At 41.9% G+C, this 22,447-nt stretch overlaps 2 protein-coding genes across 7 annotated transcripts in view; both read left to right on the top strand.

The window, feature by feature from the left end:
• Positions 1-321: 321 nt before the first annotated feature.
• vamp1 (vesicle associated membrane protein 1) lies at positions 322-12,223 on the top strand. The gene is given in 5 exon segments (NM_001112930.2): positions 322-376; positions 6,589-6,658; positions 7,745-7,903; positions 9,577-9,628; positions 10,759-12,223. Coding segments are annotated over 5 exon segments (333 nt in total). The 5' UTR covers positions 322-341; the 3' UTR covers positions 10,776-12,223.
• Positions 12,224-17,465: 5,242 nt separating this feature from the next.
• per2 (period circadian regulator 2) overlaps positions 17,466-22,447 on the top strand; it is a 38,319-nt gene continuing 33,337 nt past the window's right edge. For 3 of the 6 annotated variants that reach the window (XM_012970110.3, XM_031901539.1, XM_012970108.3), the window contains exon 1: positions 17,467-17,695. The gene's annotated coding sequence lies outside the window, so the exon portion shown is untranslated. 6 annotated transcript variants of the gene reach the window in all.

Here is a 22,447-nt window from a genome sequence, read left to right as displayed (position 1 = left end):
GGGTGCTAAAGGCAAGAGGTGAACCTTGATTAAACTTGTTACAGTATTTGATAATCTAAAGAAATGTTCTCATTTAGAAGCTAAAAAAAAGCATGTATATGTAAGGGAACATCCTTTATTATCAATACAAGGTCTATGGGGCGTGAACTTCCCCCTCCTTGTCCTCCTCTGTGGACCCCCCGCTCAGGATCCGTAACTCTGCTTTGCTGCTTCCTATACCCATGCATGCCCCGCACTTAGCAACCCTGCCCATCCACTGCCCGCCTCCTGCCAGTCCCCTCCCTCCCTTTCACGTTCTGGGATGATGAATGTAGTGAAACCTGCAGATCTGCGGGGCTCCCATGTGGAGAGGATCAGAGGGACCAACACCAACCATGTGAGTAGGAAACTGAGAGATTGCCCAGTGCCAGGTCAGTGCCCACCCCCATCAGCAGGGACGCCCCATTCTCAGTGCCCATACCCTCCTCTGTGTAGCCCTAACTCCATTCACTTCTGCTCATCTCAGCTCAACATCTGCATTTCCCATTAGCACTTTCACCCCCAACTACTCAGTACTTCTCCCCCTGCTGCCCATATACTCAGTACTTCGCCCCCTGCTGCCCTTATACTCAGTACTTCTCTCCCTGCTGCCCTTATACTCAGTACTTCTCCCCCTGCTGCCCATATACTCAGTACTTCTCCCCCTGCTGCCCTTATACTCGGTACTTCTCTCCCTGCTGCCCTTATACTCAGTACTTCTCCCCCTGCTGCCTATATACTCAGTACTTCTCCCCCTGCTGCCCTTATACTCAGTACTTCTCTCCCTGCTGCCCTTATACTCGGTACTTCTCCCCCTGCTGCCCATATACTCAGTACTTCTCCCCCTGCTGCCCTTATACTCAGTACTTCTCCCCCTGCTGCCCTTATACTCAGTACTTCTCCCCCTGCTGCCCTTATACTCAGTACTTCTCTCCCTGCTGCCCTTATACTCGGTACTTCTCCCCCTGCTGCCCATATACTCAGTACTTCTCCCCCTGCTGCCCTTATACTCAGTACTTCTCCCCCTGCTGCCCTTATACTCAGTACTTCTCCCCCTGCTGCCCTTATACTCAGTACTTTTTCCCCCTGCTGCCCTTATACTCAGTACTTCTCCCCCTGCTGCCCTTATACTCAGTACTTCTCCCCCTGCTGCCCTTATACTCAGTACTTCTCCCCCTGCTGCCCTTATACTCAGTACTTCTCCCCGTGCTGCCCTTATACTCAGTACTTCTCCCCCTGCTGCCCTTATACTCAGTACTTCTCCCCCTGCTGCTCTTATACTCAGTACTTCTCCCCCTGCTGCCCATATACTCAGTACTTCTCCCCCTGCTGCCCATATACTCTGTACTGCTCCCCCTGCTGCCCTTATACTCAGTACTTTTTCCCCTGCTGCCCTTATACTCAGTACTTCTCCCCCTGCTGCCCTTATACTCAGTACTTCTCCCCCTGCTGCCCTTATACTCAGTACTTCTCCCCCTGCTGCCCTTATACTCAGTACTTCTCTCCCTGCTGCCCTTATACTCAGTACTTCTCTCCCTGCTGCCCTTATACTCAGTACTTCTCCCCCTGCTGCCCTTATACTCAGTACTTCTCCCCCTGCTGCCCTTATACTCAGTACTTCTCCCCCTGCTGCCCTTATACTCAGTACTTCTCCCCCTGCTGCCCTTATACTCAGTACTTCTCCCCCTGCTGCCCTTATACTCAGTACTTTTCTCCCAGCTGCGGCAGCTTCTTCCCGTGTGCCCACCCCAGGGCTCAGACTTCTCCCCATTCTGCCCATGTGTACAGCAGTGCAAGGTAGTGCTGGTACCCCATCCTTTTAAATGTGTATACTGTAACAAACAGCAATTAAAGGGCTAATTAGCAGTTAGTTGATGGTAGTACAAAAGCCCTGCACTTGCTTGTAAACTGCTAATTAGTCAGTAGCCAGTCAGAATGTGCTCTGGGATAATTAGGGGAGTAGCAGCCCCACTAACAGGTAAGCCCCCCCCTCCCCCAGGGCTGCAATGTGTCCCAGTGTCACGGCGCTGTCCGCGTGCTCAGTGCTGATCCTTCCCCCACGGGCAGTGCCCATTCGCTTGTCACCCTGCTGTCCCACCTGCTTCCCGCTGTTACTGACAAGCTCCCAGCGCTCCTGCTAGCCTTGCATTATACATTGTACCAAATGTTTGGGACCCTAGGACAAGCCAGCACTGGGCCAATGACAGCTATTCACTGCCTGGCTTTTCGTGCACCTTGCCCCTGTGTTAGTAAATGTTTATTTACTTGAGTGTTGTAGCTTAGTTTTGCAAAAGTGCACCAGTTGGGCAATCCATAGCAACCAATCAGCACTGCATAAATATATATATAGATATCAGGAACTGCAGTTCTTATCTGCACAGCCATTATATGTATGTAGGACTCTGCACAGGAACTGAGTCAGGGGTGGGAGTTGTAGTTTAATCACATCCTAGTCGACTTCTAGTAAATTGGAAGGGGCCCAAACACTAATCCAACACAGGGGCCCTATACTGTGCATGCTCAGTGCTATCTGGGGGGCACAGATTATTTCTGACAATAAACACATTTTGGAAGAAAATCAAGTGATCTGTATTTCTGCAGCACTTTTGTGTGTTATTCTCTAACAACTTGCCTCCCCTCCAAGCCATGTAGCTAAGATTAGCCCTCTCCTGTGCCTCACACCTTCCCCCTTCATTTCTCTCACCCATACGCCGTCACACCTCCCCCTCTCACCTAGGTGTCTGCCTGTTAATTAGAACTTCACACTGAAATCCACATATCCAATTAGTAAACATAGAGCTTTATATTTAGTTTGCATCATGGCTGCAGAGGAAAGTCCCAGACATTTATCAGGGGGGGCAACGTGCAGAGTGCCATGTTATTTTCCCATCATGCATCTTGCATATGGCATTGACAGTTGCTACCATTAATGAGCACAAATATTTGCAATAAACAGTTCCACACTGTGAGGCATGACTGGCAAGTTGGTTGGATATGGGAGTCCAACTTCACAGCACATGGCCGGCCTGTTATTACTGACAGTCAAGTTGGAGCAGGTGCCTTGTGTATGGCCCTCCAGCACTTGCATCAACCCTCAAGCAAATTCTTAATTCAGTCAAACCAGTTATAAGTAGTGCGAAATCAGAAGTTATTGCTTTTTCTATGTAAGCAGGGCAACCTTTATGGAACTACCACTGGTAATCAGCTTGAAAAAGGACCTAAATATACATAAACGTATCTTAGTTACCATTTTTGGTTGTTTTGTTATTTTTTTATTGTTGCTCTAACAGGGCTGTCCAACTTCTGTGGTGCCGAGGGCTGGAATTTCTCTAGCATACATGGTGGAGGGCCGCTAATGGAAGCCAGTTTTGACCACTCCCCTTTTTAAACCACACAACTTCAAACCACACCTATTTTATCACAATGGTGATAGTGCAGCAAAAACCCAAATGCTTGGTCCTTACTGCGGGGATATCAACTATCATTCATATGCGAAAGAATTATATTATGTCATATTAAGATATACCCTTAAATCCATATGCCTCCTCCTCCCCTGTGGATAGCACAGCAACCCCCAGCAACATAATTACACACCTTAGGGACCATTTAATGGCTATTTCCAACTGCTAACAAACTCCCAGAACAAACCCCTGCCAGGTTCACCTCCCACAGGCAGCATAGGGTAGGCAGAGAATGGCACCCACAGGCAGCATAGGGCAGGCAGAGTATGGCACCCACAGGCAGCATAGGGCAGGCAGAGTATGGCACCCGCAGGCAGAGTATGGCACCCACAGGCAGCATAGGGCAGGCAGAGTATGGCACCCACAGGCAGCATAGGGCAGGCAGAGTATGGCACCCACAGGCAGCATAGGGCAGGCAGAGTATGGCACACACAGGCAGCATAGGGCAGGCAGAGTATGGCACACACAGGCAAAGTATGGCACACACAGGCAGGGATTAAAAGGTGTGAACAACACAGGGGATTACATTTTTAAACAATACAGGTGGATTACAGCCTGAATCTGAGGTGTGAGCAATGCAGGGAGCCAGTTAATTTCAGTACTGATTCCATTTAAATCTTACTCAAAGGTAAACCATCAAAGCAGCCAGACAGGTGGGGGGCCACACAGAGGGGGGCCAGTTGGACAGCACTGCTCTATAACATTCTGACTGGCTCTATATAAGCAAGTATCAACAAATGTCTCATGTAAATTGATCACTAGATGGCGCTGTTTAACTAGAGTCCAAATTAAAAAGAAATTGCCCTCTTGCCCAAACACTGCATAAACATAAATATTCATACTTAACAGAATAACATGAATCCTTTCAAAGGTAAGTTTGTCTTAGAATCAACCTTTAAACTGGCCATACACGCACCGATATTATCATATGAAAAAAGGTTTAGTACGATATTCAGGGGATTGATGAGGTGACCGCTATTGCAAAATTATTGAATATCAATCATCTCGACAGAAAATTTAGCAATAGCACCAAAGCAAAGGCAAGCGTTTAGGGCTGAATCATCACATAGGGATAGAATTCCAATTCTTTCTACCTCCATATCTGATTATTCAGCCCTGAACGTTATTGTAACGTGTGTTGAACACAAATTGCAGTTGGCCTTATTTATTTTTTTATATGTGTGTTTGTTTTTAAATCTATCTTTAAATGTCTTTCTATTATTATAATATTCATATATATTCAGAAGTTTCTGTGGGTCTGATAATCAGTTTCAAAAAATGGCTTATTCCCAAAGGATTTTGCTGTGGGGCCCAGAATCTTATAGTTACAATATTGCGCAATGCTATATTCCCTGCCAGGGCTGCACTTGTGTAGGGTCATTTAACTGCATAGGTATCAATGCAGCTATAATTATCAGTGTCAGTGTGGCTGATGTTTGCCTCAATACTATACAGAATGTTAGGAGAATGAGATAGGAGGCAGGAGGTGGAATGCGTTAATGCCTGGAGCCCCCCTCCCTGCCCAGCCCTTCAGGTTTAACACAGCACAGGCATCCAGTGCCAAATCCAATTGGAGTATTCCAGGCAACATTGTTGTCAGGCAACGTAAAGTGGTAAATCTGGGAAACAGACAATTTCAAAGGATATTTTCCCTAATTTAACAGTAAAATTCTGTTTACTCAGATCTACTGAGCAGTCATTACTGACAGGTTAAATCAATCCTGAGAGCAGTTGGACACAGTCATTACCGACTGGCTAAATAAATTGCCATTGACTCAATGTCTTTTTTAATCAAATGATGCTCATCTAGTTACTGGGCTGTCAGTGCTCTGTTTTCCTGTGTCGAAGGAAAAGTTATAGGCCAGTCACACAGGGGCTTAAGTTTCACAAGAAGGGACCCAGGTTAAAGGAGAAATGAAGGATGCCAGGGTTACCAAATTAAATGGGGAATTATGCAAAGCTGAAGTGTTGTGCTTCATTAAAGCTTGCTGTTCCTCCTGATGTTACATCTCACATGATGACCTGGGTCCTGACTATCTCCCTGCTTCCCTCTAAAGCTGGACACAGTAAGATCCACTTGTTAGTCCAGGATACCAAACAAATGGACTTTTGCCCACTGGCCACCCAAGTGGCAGGCCTGTTTAGACCCTGTTTAGAACTAATCATTCAGCCCCAGGGGCCAAAAGTCAGATATCGGAGAGGATTTTCCAGCCTACACTACATCTACAGTCAATCTGAACCAGCCTGTAAGGAACCCATGCCCATGCAAAGCAGATGTCCAATGATCATACAATTTGTTAGAAAATTGACTTTAGTTTAAAATTAATAACTCCATGCATTAGCCAGTGTAAGGATCTACTACTACACCAACTCCAGTGCATACCCTCATCCAGTCTGGCTGTGCCACTCATCCAATATTTCTATCCAATATTTTTTTCTTTTAGCTTTAACAACTGTAATAAATATTATTCTGAATCCTCCTATCCTTTCTGTAAAATAAACCAGCCACAATAGCTACTCAGTAGCTTCTGCACTTTCACCTGGTTGCCAATGCATCCATCCTGCCTCCTTTGATGAATGAAAGCCAGGGACCCTGGATCTCCCCCATACCCTGGATTTGGTGGTAGCTCCAGGAATATCATAGTGAGTTGTATCAATAGGCACAATACACTTACTTAAATGAGCATTTTGAAAGCAATGCAACATTACATTTGAATGTTACTCACAGGTAGAAAAAGTTGGGGACCCCTGCTTTAAATCATAGATTCTTAACCTGTATGTCAGGACCCAAGATCCCCCTAAATAGCGGATAATGTTTTCCTACAATTTAACATAGTCGTTAAAACATGCTGAATAAGAGATTCTAAACCAGTTATGGGGTCATTAATCTGATTCTGCAACCTGATTTGGTCCCAGTGGGAAAAAAGATTAAGTATGGCGGAATTGGTTTAGAATCACTTATTCAACTACATTGTTCTTTAAGACCCCCCTGTGTAGTAGAAAGGCCTCATTGCCTGAGCCGATGATGTTGCAGTGCCTGATGAAGTTAAGGCAGACATGTTCTTTGTATATCAGCTTTTTACTAACCATTTTTTTTGTTCAATTTCAGGTCAGGATCAGGGGGACCTCCCGCAAGTAGTAACCGTAGGCTTCTACAAACCCAAGCACAAGTAAATGAGGTACGGGACAGGCCCCTTCTTGGCCACAAACCTTTACTGATTGTTATGGATTAAAACTCTACATTTATTATACTACTACTAACTGCTCCTATCAGCTACCATTCCTTGCAGACTGTAAGTATACACTCCCTTGGACTTTGGCTTTAACGGGGATTGTTACAGTTTGATTCACACAACATAATACTATAATAAATTATATCTGTAGTGCAGCTTTAGCTGTGTGTTTAGGGTGATTGCCCTGCTGGAAGGTGAACTTCCATGTCAGTTTTAGGGCTCCTGCAAACTGAAACCAGTTTTATTGTAGATGTGGCTCTCCTCCAAAACTTTATTCCAGACTTTGTAGCTCTCTGGTCCTTAGCTACCGTCTCTAATATACTCAGGCTTTCCAGAAAGAGGAGTACAGCATTTCATTTGAGCTCATGTGAAAGTTTAATTGCAGGAGGGTGGGCTCCAACTGCCAGTGTAAAGGGGGATTATTATACCTCAAATGTAATACCCCTAGATAAACTTGGCATTATGTTCATTGGAAAAAGACTTACTTTTTACACTAAACCATTGGCGGTGAGGTAAAGGAGGGACTAAGAGTCAGGGACTGTAGATTTGTAGAATCTTTTAAGCAGGTAAATATCCAAATGTTTTCATGGCCTGAGTATTTTGATATTTGTTCAATTTAGCCACTCACATAGATAGATCCAATGTCTCCTCATCACCCTATACACAAATGGAATCAGGTTATCAGCCTGTTTAAATTTATCTTGGTCTATTCACTGTGCTGAGATCACCCCTCAGTATGATTGGCCAAATAACTTGGACCATAGAAACTATTGTAATACTTAAAATAGAGAAATAGGCACTTCTCTGTATTACCAAAGTAGGGAGTGGTGCCCAGTTGGCAACAATATCAACAAGGAGCCAAAGCTAAATACAGTTTATGTATTAATATTTACTATGTTTCCGTAGAAAGGTTGTTTTATATGAAGATAACTTTATAAAGGCCTGCAGCTGTCAAACAGTCTTCTCTCTGTTCTACTGATTTTTATGACCAATGAGGTTTGATGGATCTGTCCATTCTCCTGGTGGGGGCAGGTAGTGGATATCATGCGGGTAAATGTGGACAAGGTCCTGGATCGAGATCAGAAGCTGGCAGAGTTGGATGACCGAGCAGATGCTCTCCAAGCTGGAGCTTCCCAGTTTGAAACCAGTGCAGCCAAACTGAAGAGAAAGTACTGGTGGAGAAACTGCAAGGTGAGCAGCAATAAACACTAGAGAGGGAACACTGAGTAGATGTGAGAGAGAAGGATGATGGAGGTGGAAGGAGCTGATGGAGAAGACACTGGGGTGTAGGACTGTGTGCCTATTTGTCTTTGCTTATTTTAATAACCAGGCTGATACAGAAATTACTGACTAACATTCACTAAGTCCTAGCTGGGCCAAGAATCAGCTCTGTGTGGCTTAAGCCTAAGCCTTAGGAGACCATCAGGATAGGTAAATTCACAGCTGGATCATCCGTCCTCCCTCCAGTACCTTGTGGCAATGGAGCCACTGCATCAGGCCAGGTGCAGGCACATTCAAAGGCTGGTCATGGCACAAAAATGCATACTCACATATGTTTCAGCGCCAAAATATGCTCCATGTGCCTGCACCCAGGTTGATGCAGTGGCTCTGATCAGAGCATAGGGGCTGATTCTCAGTCTGCGGATAAATGCAGGACAAGATCAGCCCTTTGTAGCTTAAACCTTAAGGCTATGTCGGTACCTTGTAGCCACTTCACTACAGAAAACCCAGGTGGAACATTCTAATTGTATATAAGTGGCATTAAACACTGGTTGTTTATTCAGTTAAAATCTCTGGTAATTAATCTCCTCACTGTAATGCCAGTTCCTCCCATTCATTGGCTCCTGTAATTAAGGCGGCTTCTTACTGTAAAAACAACTCCGTTTCATTGTTACTGTTATGTCTCACTTTGTAGCAGAGCCAACAGCTCTAGTAATTGTCACTGTAATTACCTGCTCTCTGCAGTGAAAAGCTAACGGCCTCTATTAATGTAATTATTATTGTAATTAGCCCTTATTTATGATGTCAGCACTTCCTTGTTGTGGTGGCTGTTTACATGAGGACATTGGTGTGCTGAATGGTGGGACTTTAGTCTTTTAGGGGTCTTGGTGCTTTTTTTTTTTCTCTCGTAGGGCTATCAGTGGCCCTGGGCAGGTATAATGTAACAAATGCCTGGGTTCAGTTATATCAGTGAGTTATTAGTCCAGACAAGCAGCAGCTTTCATGCATTAATAGTTAAAGGAAAAGTAAGCCCACAAAACAAGTAAATGTAAAATTGCTCTTCTAAGCACTTTTGCAAACTATATTACTTTTTTTTTCTATTTCTAGAATAATTAAAACTCAAATATAATGAATTTGAATTGTCAGCACCTCCTGCCATCATTTATACCGACTGGCTACAGGCGACTGAAAATGAATTTCATGTGAAAACAAATGTTGTGATGTTGTTGTGCTCATGCGCTGTACAGAGGTTGAAGATATCTCTTTGTAACTATAAGAACTTCCAGTTAACTGTTCAAAAACCAGTTGTGTCCAGGTACTGGGTGCTGGGTGCGTGTTGCACCAAAGGAAAAGCAGCCTTGTCTTGTCCTGCGATATATAGGGTGCTAAGTACAGGGCTCCATGGTGGCTTGCACCCACTGCCTGGCAGGTCAGAATGATGCACAAATTAGGGGCTGTGCCTCCCCCATGTTCCCTCCATTGCTGCTGAACTCAGGCATTTGCTGTATTCATGGGGCAGACATTTTTTGCACTTTGCACCCTGCCCTGCACTCTTCAGCTGAGTTGGGGTGAAAGGGTGGGTGCATTGCCTCAGTATGAGATTCATTCCACCATAATCACTTATCTTTCTCTTTCTCCCCCAGATGATGATCATCATGGGAGTATTGTGCGCAATAATGTTCATCATTCTCATCAGTAAGTGAATAATAAATCCTTGCATGGAGTAGAACCCAGTGTTTGCTTGAACACTTTGTATTATTACACTCCCCCTGCACTCACTATATCTCTGGCACTTCTCAAACCACTTTGAGAAGGCTCCCCCCTTTCTGAGATGACTTTGTTTTATATTTTCTTTTGCTTCATTGATTTGCATGCCATATCCTTTGTATTATACAATTTACTCTGCGCCTTACATTTCCTGCTGTCACCCCACACTTATTAAAATGGTGGTTCACCTTTGAGTTAACATTTAGGGAGCTAGATAATGTCCTATTTCTAGCAGCAACTTTGCAGTTGGTCTTCTTTATTTTTTGTTTTTAGCCAAAAATCTATTGCTCTGTGAGGCTACAATTTTATTGTTATCATTACTTTTTCCTACTTATGTTTTTATTCAGTCTCTCTCCTAAACTTATTCCAATCTCTTATTGAAACCACTATCTTGTTGCTAGTGAAAATAAGACCCTAGCATCCAGATAGCTGTTGAAATACCAAAAATAGGGAGCTGCGATACAAAAAGCTAAATAATTGAGAAACTATAAAAAATGATTGCAAACTGTTGCAGAATATCACTGCCTACATCATACTATAAGTTAATTTAAAGGTGAACTAGCCTTTTAAGGCAGCTTAAAATTGCTTCTCTGTCCTGCAGTCTCCTGCATCCTGTACTTGTTTCTGTAAGTCTCGCTCTCCCCTACACACTGCTTTTCCTTCAGTTTGATACTGCCTTTTGCATGTTCCACTGTATATTAGATGCTTTTCTCCTTAAGCATCCCTCACTCCCTTCTGGAGCTGTAAGGAGGATAACGATATAGATAATTAGCAGATAGATTCATGTTGCCCTGGTCTAGTAATGCAGAAAAGAACTATTAATTTCAATGTTCCAGAATGGTTAGAATAATGAAAGCAAACCTCTGTTTGGTAAGTGGGACTGGGCCCAGTGTGCTCATGGTATTTTATACTAACAAAGCACACAGAATCTGTTTGGGTTTGCTGATAGGAGTTCAGTTGTGGATGTGAGTTTGTTCTTTTTACTGATCTGTACTTTTTTCTCTCCTTCTGATCATTTTTTGTTTTACTTTTGCCTCCCACATTCTCCCTTTCCTTAGTTTATTTCTGCACCTGACCTCAGTGGCCCTTTCTCTCTCGTGCTCTTGTTTTTTCCATGTTTATATCCTTCTTGTGTTTTCTCACCATTCCCTGACCTTCTGCCAGCAGTATTATGCAAAGATTCAATGTGAATGGAGGTCTAATAGAAGAATTAACTGGTGGGACACAGGCAAACCCAGGAACAAGCTACACAGTAGACTCCTACCTTAATTCTTGTCAAGACCTTCTGGGCTCCCAGTTGCCAAGTGCTGGCTCTAAGAAATCCCTGTCATTTTAGTGTTTTTATTTATTACTGGTTGTACCCCAATCAAGATCCAGTTTGGTCAATATGAATTGTGAAGGTTAAAATTCATGATTTTTATTTAGTAGGCTGGGCTCATATAAGGATGGTGTTTTAGGGTGTTAGAGTTTAGGGCGATAACTGCTTTCCATTCATCTGAATGGAAGATACTCTGTCTATGGCAGAGACTTCTGCTGGAAGGCAGCCAGACAGGGATTGTTTGGCATCATCTGAATGGGAAACAAATTGCAGCACTAAAGCATTCTGTTACCATGGTCAACAAAAGTTATACATGCTCATGTGCCCAGTTCAAGGTGCAGGGTCCTAATTACTGGGCTGTTTATGAACTGCTACTGTAGAACATGCATGTATCAGTGATGCTGTAAAGGTAATTAACTTGAGTTAAATTAGCTTGTTAGCATAGGCATGATATTTTAGCTTTATATAGCTCTGCACATTTGTACTGGGAATTCAGCAATAATGCCACTTCTGCCAAATATACTTATATAATGCTTGAAACATGGAGACACCTATGCAACACTGGCAGAATGGCAGTCACACTACACACCATGGCTGTCACGTAGTGGGGACTGGCAACTTACCACCCAGAACAGAAGTTACATTGATTCTCACCAAGCGCATGTAACTTAAGGGTCATATAAATGGTGAACAGAAAATCCAACTCTTCCCCCCAAACTTTTATCTTCAAGTTTTTTAGCTAGATATTTTGGCTCTAAGGCAAGAAGAGAGTGAAGCTATTTCTATTTCTGTTTTGCTATAAGGACTCCCCAAAAGGGAGATATAAAAGGGTGATGGGGAAGAATGGCTCAGACCCAACAGAAAAGTTGCTTAGTTGGTGCCACGTCAGTAAGTCTTTAGTATTGTATGTGGGTGCTACCAGAACCGCCATGGGCAAAGCTATATGGGTTGTCACTACAGTTGGGTCCTGGAGTCTAACTACTGCAAGAAAAGAAAATCTTATACACTGTGTACAGGTCACAGTGGGCTCAAGATAATTCATTGTGAGCATAAGTGTCTGGAAGTATCCGTGGACCAAATTTTGCACTGAGGCCTTGGTTCTGGCTTTTCATCTGTGGGTCCAATTGCCCTTCTGTTCAGAAATTGATGCATGTCTGTAAAATGTGTAATGATCTTAATTAAAATTTGTTGTGTGCCTAACCTGTATGAAGAGTTGTGCTTTGCCTTTATTCATTTTATTTTACAAAATCTAAATTACCTGACCTAAAACACACCACAAATAAATTTCTCATGAACCCAGTTGTATAATGGGCACAGTGAGGGGTACACAGCTGTAGGGTAGGATCTTGGGTGTGCACAGAAGTGGAAGGCAACAGGCACTTTTAATACAACCTGTAGCCAAACACAAGGGGGCTGATTTACTAATATTGGTGTGAAATTGCAGTTGGGATGTTGCCCAAAGCAACCAATCAGATCCTTCTACGTATTTATTATCTATCTTACTGCTACTGAAAGCTAATTGCTGATTAGTTGCTAATTATTGATGAGGGAAAACCAATGCTATAAGACTTGCCCAGAGCAAAAAAAAATCATAAGGCTAAGAGCAAATTGTTTATCAAATAGACAGGTTGTGTAAAAGCTGGGATGTCCTGTAGGAGTGACTTGAAGGACACAAAAGGAACCAGGATATAGCAGTGTCAGAATAATTATAAAAATAATCAGTGGATTCAATAAACATAAGTGGTAAATTGTGCCAGATGCATCATAAGGAAGATAGATATTTTTCTGGCTTTGTCAGCAGTTCTACTGGATCCTGTATTCTGATACATAACCAGTAGGTGTCTCTAGTGCTTAACTTACAGCAGGTATTGAATCTTGCCTCTTGTTATTTCTAGCACTGCTCTTTTCCTATAATGATTTACTTTCATCTGATTAACTGGATTTTTTCCCTGCACTTAACCTTTGCTTGTATATATATATATATCTAAAAAAAGACCAGCAACACCAAGTTATATTCCAAAAAGATCAATCGTGTATTAAAAACGCATGAACAGCCAACGTTACGTTTCGGCATGCCTTGAGAAAGGTCCCGACGGGAACAGACCACCCTGGGTTCTCTCTCTCTCTCTATATATATATGCTCTGTATTTCAATGTACTTCTGAACTGAAATAGGTTTATGCAATGGTTGCTTGCTTTTCAGTTCCTGGGTAGTGGGTGCACAAATATTGGATTCCTCTAGCAGTACAAATAAATGTGACTAACTTGTTGAAAAAGTTCCAGTTCCAGATAATTTGGTGTTTGCTTTTTTTTTTGCTATGGGCAAACATATGGAAGTTCCTTTTTGTGTCTTGTCTTTTAACTCTGGTTTCCAGTATTCTGTTTCTCTTTAATTTTGCCACTGTATGGGGACTATACTCTAAATAACCCCAAGAAGGGTCTCTGCATAATGGTGTTTGGTTCGCTTTTATTACAGAACTCCTTGAAAAAATATTCTAGCTCAGGGACGGAATTAGGGGTAGGCAGGTGCCTAGGGTGCAGCAGCTGGGGGGGGGGGGCAAAAAAATACCCCAAATCATGCAGCATTGAGCACATGTACATTGGCCTGGCACTGTTCTAGCTGATTAGACAAAATGACTGTGTTGTTGAAAATAAGTGGACAATCCTATACGGCCCATCTGAAATCCAAAGTGGATTGGTGGAATAAACTTTTGGGCCTGTTTTACCATAGATTGGGTTAGGGCTCAAGGTAATAATAAAACAGTAGCTTGCATTTTATGATAACTATACTATTTGTTTATCTTGTTATGTTTATATGTTTTATAGTAACCTTATGGTATGGTGATCTACATTATGGAAAGACCCCTTATCTGAGAAACAGAGTACCGCACACAAAGATCTTTTTCAATAAATATTTTGTATTCTTCCCAAAGTCCTTGTGTGTGCGGTACTGTTTCTTTACTGTTGTTTTTGGTCAGCACGCAGGGCATTTGATTCTCTGAAGGGTGTGCTCCGTTTGCTCTTAGCTAGGGCACAACAGTGAGGGGTGCAGGGCATGTAATTCTTCTGCCTACCCCTAGTTCTGGCACTTCTCTACCTCTGGAGGCTTGTGAAAGTTCAGGAGAGCTATTGTGCCCTGCCTCTGCCTGTCACTTGGGGGGCGCAGTCAATTTATGGATTTGCCTGGTGTGCCACAGTCATTAGGCCTGCCTCTGCCCACTGCCTTCTAGGGCTCACCACAGAGCTTGAACAAATGGTGTAGAGGTTATATAGGCTTATGGTGGTATTAAAAAAAGGACTAATGGGAAGTTTGCCAGACTGGGGCCCACCAGGAGATCCTCTGGTACACTGGCAGGTCAGTCCTACACTGATTAGAGTTAAGTGGGAAAACTGAGCGGACAAAACTATGAGAGACAGAGAGGCAGAAGCCACAGCTCATTAAGCCAAAAAAAGAATAGTTTAACACCATCGACAAAAATACATTCAAAATATTCTGCCTTTGATTGTGACTTTGATTGTGAATATGATTCTGATCATAAAAAAATCACTAACAGAACAATTGCATCTACAAATGTAATAAAACTCTGCATGGTGGGAATTTTAGCCCTGGATAAACGAGACAAAAAAATATGGATGAATATTTAGCTCTTGCCGAAGGGAGAAAGTCAGTTTTGCAGGGGTAAAATTCCTCTGAGAACTTTGGCAAAATAACAGACACAAATGAACTGCAAAACCACAGTGCAGCATGAGCCTCATATGTTATATTTGAACACAGAGGTACTGGATCTGTTATCCAGGAACCCGTTATCCAGAAAGCTCAAAATTACAGAAAGGACATATCCCATAGACTCAATTTTAAACAAATAATTCAAATTTTTATAAATGATTTCCTTTTTCTCTGTAAAAATAAAACAGAACTTTGTACTTGATCCCAACTAAGATATAATTAACCCTTACTGGAGGCAACATGATCCTATTGCGTTTATTTAATGTTTAAATTATTTCTTTAGTAGACTTAAGGGATAGAGATCCAAATTACAGAAAGACCGCTTATCCAAAAAACCCTAGGTTCTGAGCATTCTGGATAACGGGTCCCATACATATGCTGATTAAACAGGCAAATGACTGGTTTCATATCTATATAAGGTTGTTACCATTTGCGTATAAATCTGTGGAATGTGGTAGGGTGATAGTATCAAAGCCTAGAGCAGTGAAACAATATTAGTTGGAAAGAGGTTGTTGATGTGCATTGGCAGCTTGGGGGACCTGCTGGGGACCTGTCTGAGCAGACGGGTAATGAGTAGGGCGGATGCTCTTCTACACTATAGTGATGGTTACATAGCAGGAATAGAATGGTGACATAACATAACACACACTGATTTCTCAGTTAATACTTATTTTGACTTGAGGTCACAGCTCACTTTCAGATCTGGTGAGGAGAGTGTAATTATGTATGGAAAGTGCCATAGTTATGAAAGCATGAAGAGGCAATGTCTCCACTCCTCAAAATACTCATTCATTCATTGACCGGGACAATGCAAACAGCTGTAGAGAAATTCCAAAGCCTCTGACACAACCCACAACATTAAGTCTAACGGTGATGGCAGATTAGTGACCCAGGATAAATCTGTGGTACTGCGGCAACAAATCTCCCAGAAATCCTTATCTTGCAAGAAAACTTCATGTTCAAGCTTCATTTTCCAAAATCACAATAAGTTTTCTTGCAAGTTTCCTCTCCATCTGCCATCACCCTAAAAGGGATGAGCAATAGAATGTTTAGGGGTGAGCTATATGATCTATGGGTTTGTTTCCAACCAGGACACTATAACCACAAAGTCTGTATACCCCCATGTGTTTCTATCTCTTTGGCATTAGGCACCAAGTTCTCTAAATGCCAGGCTGTACAGGACTGGATTGCCATTTGGCCAATATTTCACCGGCCAGCTGGTAAATAACCTACTAAGGTGGGGGTCAGTATTAAAGATTGACTATGTAGTTGTCCAGTGTTGGACTGGCCCACCAGGATACCAGGAAAACTCCCGGTGGGCCGAGGTGTCAGTGGGCCCTTCTGCTTAACCAACCATTTGCCTTGTATGCCTCCACCACGGCCATTAACAATTTTATATCAGAAGAAATGGAGGAAAGGATAGATAATAGTATGTAAAATGAAGTAATTAAGGAAAGTGAGTGAACAGGGAAGGAAAGGTGGTCTGGAGAGTGGGCCTAAGGTCTAAGGCAGGGGTGGCCAATACGTCAATCGCGGTCCACCAGTCAATCCCCCGAGGATTCCTGGTGGACCGTTATCAAGCCGGGGATGCGGAAGTGCTCCGTGATTGCATATGTACGCTGTGTCGTGTACATACGCACGCCTCACATCCGCATCGGTCCGGTCGATCGCGACTAGACCGAGTCTGGCCACCCCTGGTCTAAGGTTATCTGGTGGGCCCTTGGCACCCCAGTCTGACACTGCAGTTGTCAATAAATCTGCAGTTTACTGCCTTTCTGTTCAGGGTGGGACCTAGGTGTAGACAGGCAATGCATGTGCCTTGGGGGCAGTTGTTGAAGGGTGCAGCTTGAGTGAGAGGGAGTAAGCAAGCAAACAGGGATGGGGGAGCCAGCAGAAAGCTGTGGGGTACTGCATGGACCAAGTGGCAATAGGGGTGGGTTAGGCCAGTGAGGGGCATGTGGGGGCAGCAGTACCAAAGGCACCAGTAATGCTTGGCCTGGCGCTGCCCCACTCATACCAGCTACACCCCTCTCCTCCTCTCTTTTAAAATCCTGAGGGAAAGGAAAGGTGACAAGCCTAGCCCTGGCTGAAAAACTGTGTGCCATAGCCTAGCATTCATAATAATAGTTATTAGTCCACAGCCCCCAATTGGTTAACTGCAACAAGAGGTACAAATAGTATTTATTATTATGCTACATTTCTGGGGAGCTCTCCAGTTTCAAACTAAACAAAAATGTAATTTTAGGGTAAAAAATTATCCCATTAGCCGCAGTCAGCGATCTGTCAACCAAGGAGCAACTGTGCTGCACAGAATGGGCAGAGTTGGCGTTGCCTTCTGAAGAATGCTGGGACATGTAGTTCTGCTAACAGGATTAGCACGGCACAGGAACACACACTGCACAGACACAAACACACTGCACAAACACAAACAGACACACAAACACACTGCACAGACACAAACAGACGCACAAAAACGCACAGCGTTACAAGTTCTGCCACTCGTGAGTTTCCACGTGAATCTTATGCAATGAGCTCGGCCCCGCCTCCTTCCAATCAGGCTTCGCCTTTTTTGGAATGATAAGTGCTTTCACCAATCAAAGCGGACAGAAGGCGGAACCCCATGCAGAGGGCGGGGATGTATTGACCTGCTACCAATCATCGAGGAGAAAAGGTAGGACTTTTTGGGATGCAGCCAATTGGCTTTTCGCGGGGGCGGATCCATTGCTTTGCTCACGTTGAGATCTGTGTGAAGCCGAAGTAAAGCGAAGACTGGAGAATTGAATTATAACGTCACCGGCACTTTACCGAGGGGCCAGGGACCGGAAGTACCCAAGAATCAATTAAAAATTAGGAAGCTTTCTATAAACGAATCGTGTAGGGAACAGCTGTCAGCTGCACTAGGAATTGCTGCTATCGCGCATTAGGACATATCCCGGAATGCCGGCAGATTGGTGAGTGCTATAGTTCAGCCTGAGTCCCTAGTTTAACTATAACTTGCGCTACAGCGGCTCTCTGGGAGTGCTGGGAGTTATCGTTCTGCAACCCTGGCCCCTGCATGATATGAATGGATTCCTTCTCTTTATAAGGAATATTATATGTGAGTTCTTATGTATTTCTCTGTCCTGTCTCTGCATACAGTATAAGCTTATATATCTGTGCCTGTAGCTTGTATTCTGCATGCCATATACTGTTATGGTTATTGCATTGTGCAGTATTATTAATATGGGCTGGCTAGTCCAGCGTGAATTTGGCTTACTGCAAAATATGGAGTAAGTTCCTATTAGTATATTAGCTAATGTATTGGAATATAAAATACAATCTGAACAGCTTAGGTCAGTGCTTCAAGAGGTGTAATATTGTTACATTATACTTTGCCTGAAGCAGGCACATAACTTGAAAGCTAGCATTTTTTTATTCTACTAAATTAGTCAATAATAGGTATCACTTACACTAGGTTATCTGTTTTTGATCTATGGCTAACAGGGTACAGTACCCTCTACAACACCAAATTATGTTTACTGGATTGGTATTGTATTTGTGAGTTGTAGTTCAGCAACAGCTGTCGGGCTCCAGGTTGAGCTTCTCTCATTTATCTATATGCCGCTAGATGATCTGTAGCCTACCTTTACTGCCAGCCCCTGTCTTTCCAACACCAGCGTGGTGGCATCTCCATAAGTGCTTTAATAAGCGCATTTCGATTTCCAAAGATTCTTTAAATATGGAGCCATTTACACATTATATAGAGTAATAGAATCACATAGATTCATCTTTCTTTAATAAGAGTCCCCAAACCCTTGTTCGAGTTGGCACTCCGTATTCTTATTCAGGTTTTTTATGTGCCAGTGTTATTATAATGCATCTGCTAATGGTTATTATGTCTACTTTAATATAATGGATGCATAATACATACCGACCTATGTACTAATTATCTATTATATCTAGGGTTTTCTTATTTAGTTCAGCACCCTGACTATAGCAATGTGCAGCTCTCAGCCCCAGTGCTGTGGCACTTGTGAATGTCAGCGAATGACCTATTTAAGGCTGCACATTACACGCACGGCTCTAGGCTTGTGTAACACCACATCCATAGAGAAGCAGGGCATTCAGAAAAAACAAGGCAGAGTATTGGAGTACAGGCATAAAAGCGACTGCAGATAATATCTAGTTGGCCCTTTTTTCCCCCTTCTATAAAACCCTTATTGTATTCTTGTCTTCTGCTAACTGTATTCGTTCGTCTTGTTGAGTGGTGCTTCAGTCTTCCTGCAGTTGGGGATAAGTATTGCCATATTCCTGGAACTTTGTGATTTACTGGTAATACGTCTTTTTAAGCACAAAATTATATTTGTGGAGATCAGGTATGCATAAAGAAATTGCAAAGAATACATATTTTGCTTATGGATTGTATCAGGAGTAACCACCCTAGTGATTCAAGGAGGGTTTCTAGGCATTTTGACTCGCTATAGCAACAAGTTGGCTACCACTGGTCATTATCATGCGTTGCTAAGCTGTGGGAGATGAACGGATGGTGGTGCTCATGCTGTACTCAGAAAGTGCTTAGTTACTTGTACGTACACATACTCATTGCCTGTTAATTGTCAGTATGGGAATACTGCTCTCCTAATAGGCATTTAAATAACCACTAGTGCATGGTACCGGTAGTATAAGGTTGTTAAAGGGGTAAAGTGCAGAATAGGAATAATGTGAACTACAGATGATTTCTACATCTAAGAAATTACCAAGATGGAGATGGAGAAACTAGATTATGTGTTATTTGATGAAGAGTGTTTTATCTGTATCAAATTGTCCTGTTCTTTTCATGATGCATTCTGTATCTATATATATCTACCTACCTATCTATATGTAAACTCCATTTTAAGCAAATCTCATTTCCCTGTAAAAATAAAACAGTACCTTGTGCTTGATCCTAACTAAGATACTTAATTATTTTGGGAGGCAAAACAATCCTGTTGGGGTTGTTAAATGCTTTTAGTATACTTAAAGAATGGAGATCCAAATTATAGAAAGACCCCTTATGTGTAAAACCCCAGATACCGAGCATTCTGAATAACAGGTCCCATACCTATATATGCTTCACATGTGTAACGTGTTACTTGCCTTATCTGGACCAACAATACAATGTCCTGAACCTAACGGTGGTAAAACAAATGATTTTGTATTAATACATGGGTCACAGCTTGTTTTTGTGTGAATATCCTGAAGCTACTTAAAGGACTAATGTGGAGTGTCTCCATGATTACTGGAAAGAGATAGTTGTAGTTGTTATAGGATATAGGAGTTGAATGATTGGGGGTGGGGTATTGGAGATGCTGTATTGTGTATGCATTCACCTGTGTTGCTTGTCACTGTTAGAATAGTGTCCCATATTGGTGCTGTGAGGTGATGCAGATACACACAACTGATGTTCTGCTCATCAGCTTCTTGCATAGAGGCATGCGTGATATTCATGTGATCCTTGGACATATTGTAAAGATTTTTCTGGTGCCAAAACCATACTATTCACACTCTATCAAGATTTGTATATAAGATTTTCTTTAAAATATTAGAAATACCTTCATTACAACAAATGTTGCCACTTTATGGGTTAATGGGAAGTGTAAGCTGGGTATTTAGATTTACAATGGGAGTCAGAAGTTCCAAGTATGAATAAGCATAATAGGTAAGCATGAATCTAAGAATCAGTCCAAAGGCTAGCCTAGCATGATATAATCACATGCATTCATATACAGTTATGGGACCTGTTATCCAGAATTCTTGGGACCTGGGGTTTTTCGAATAAAGGGTCTTTCCATAATTTCGATCATCAAACCAAAGTCTACTAAAAATTAATTTAAATCTTAAATAAACCCAATGGAATTGTTTTACCTCCAATAAGGATTAATTATATCTTTGGTATTATATCTAGGATTAAGTACAGGTATGGGACCTGTTATCCAGAATGCTCAGGACCTGGGGTTTTCCGGATAAGGGATCTTTCCGTAAATTGGATCTCCATAAGTCTGCTAAAAATCATTGAAATATTGAATAACCCCAATAGGATTGTTTTGCCTTCAATAAGGATTAATTATATCTTAGGTGGGATCAAGTACACGTACTGTTTTATTATTACAAAGAAAAAGGAAATCATTTAAAAAAAATTAGAATTATTTGCTTATAATGGAGTCTATGGGAGATGGCCTTTCCTTAATTTGGAACTTTCTGGATAAGGGATCCCATACCTGTACAAGGTTCTGTTATATTATTACAGAAAAAAAGGAAATATGTTTTTAAATTTTGAATTATTTTATTAAAATGGAGTCTATGATACATTTACCTTTCCATAATTTGGAGCTTTCTGGCTAAATGGTTTTTGGATAATGGATTCCATACCTGTACAAATATAGGATCTATTATCTGGAATTCTTGGGAGCTGAGGTTTTCTGTATAAGGGCACCTTTCCTTAATTTAAATCATCATATCTGCTTAAATGTTAAAATAATTTAAACATTAAAGAAACCCAATAGGGTAGGTTAGCTGCCAGTATAGCAGCTTAATTACTATTAAGTACAAGGTACTGTTTTACTATCACAGAGAAAAAGGCAAGTGTTACAAATTATTGCTTTATTACTTAATTGCTTATTTGCTTAAATTGGACTATATGGGCAATGGCCTTTCCATAATTCAGAGCTTTCTAGATAATGGGTTTTTGGATAAGGGATAGAAAGATTTAATATCACCCAGCTAGTACATGAAAGTTTAGACTGGGGGCATAACTAAAGGAATACAGGTATTGGACCTATTATCCAGAATGCTCAGTACCTGGTGTTTTCCAGAAAAGGGATCTTTCCTTAATTTGGATCTCCATGACTCAAGTCTCCTCAAAAGCATTCAAACATGAAATAAACCCAATAGGATTGTTTTGTCACCAAGGATTAATTATAGCTTAGGATCAAGTACGAATGAAAATCATTTTTAAAAATGAGAATTATTTGATTGAAGTAATGTCTTTGGGAGATGGCCTTTCTGTGATTTGGAGATTTCTGGATAAAGAGTTTTTCTGCATAAGGGATCCTATACCTGTATTTCTAATAATTGCCAGTGCAGGAGCTCTGTGAAGAAATACAACTTAGATACAAATTCAGCTTATAGAAAAAGGGATGGTTGATTCACTGTCTGTTAATGCCTTTAAGAGGGGCCTGGATGAGTTCTTGATCAATCAGAATATCCAAGGCTATTGTGATACTAATATCTACAGTTAGTACTAGTGGTTGTATTTATAGTTTATGTATGTGAGTGTATAGATTGGTAGGTGTGGGTTGGGTGTGCTGGGTTTACTTGGATGGGTTGAACTTGATGGACACTGGTCTTTTTTCAACCCTATGTAACTATGTATGTAACTATGTAACTGTGGTTACAATTTGTTAGGCCCCCCAGTAATTCTAATTTGTTACTTTAGAGATATATACATGCAGTGTTATGCTATGTGCAAAATTGTGTTTTATTTGTGCCACAAACAGGCTTTTCAGAATGCTGCTGTGTATACCTGCATATCATTATACTCCTTACCCTACCCTAGGCTAGGAGTTTACAGCTCTCACACCCACCAGTGACCCAAGCTTCAAGAAGGATTTAATTCCTTTTAATTAAAGGGCTTGGTTACGGCTTATTAGTATTGTGACACTATACAGTTACCAAATGTTACAAAA

Source organism: Xenopus tropicalis, chromosome 5 (assembly GCF_000004195.4).
Source record: "Xenopus tropicalis strain Nigerian chromosome 5, UCB_Xtro_10.0, whole genome shotgun sequence".
NCBI lineage: Eukaryota > Metazoa > Chordata > Amphibia > Anura > Pipidae > Xenopus > Xenopus tropicalis.
Note: the sequence above shows the minus strand (reverse complement) of the source record. Positions and strands in the feature narration are given on the sequence as shown.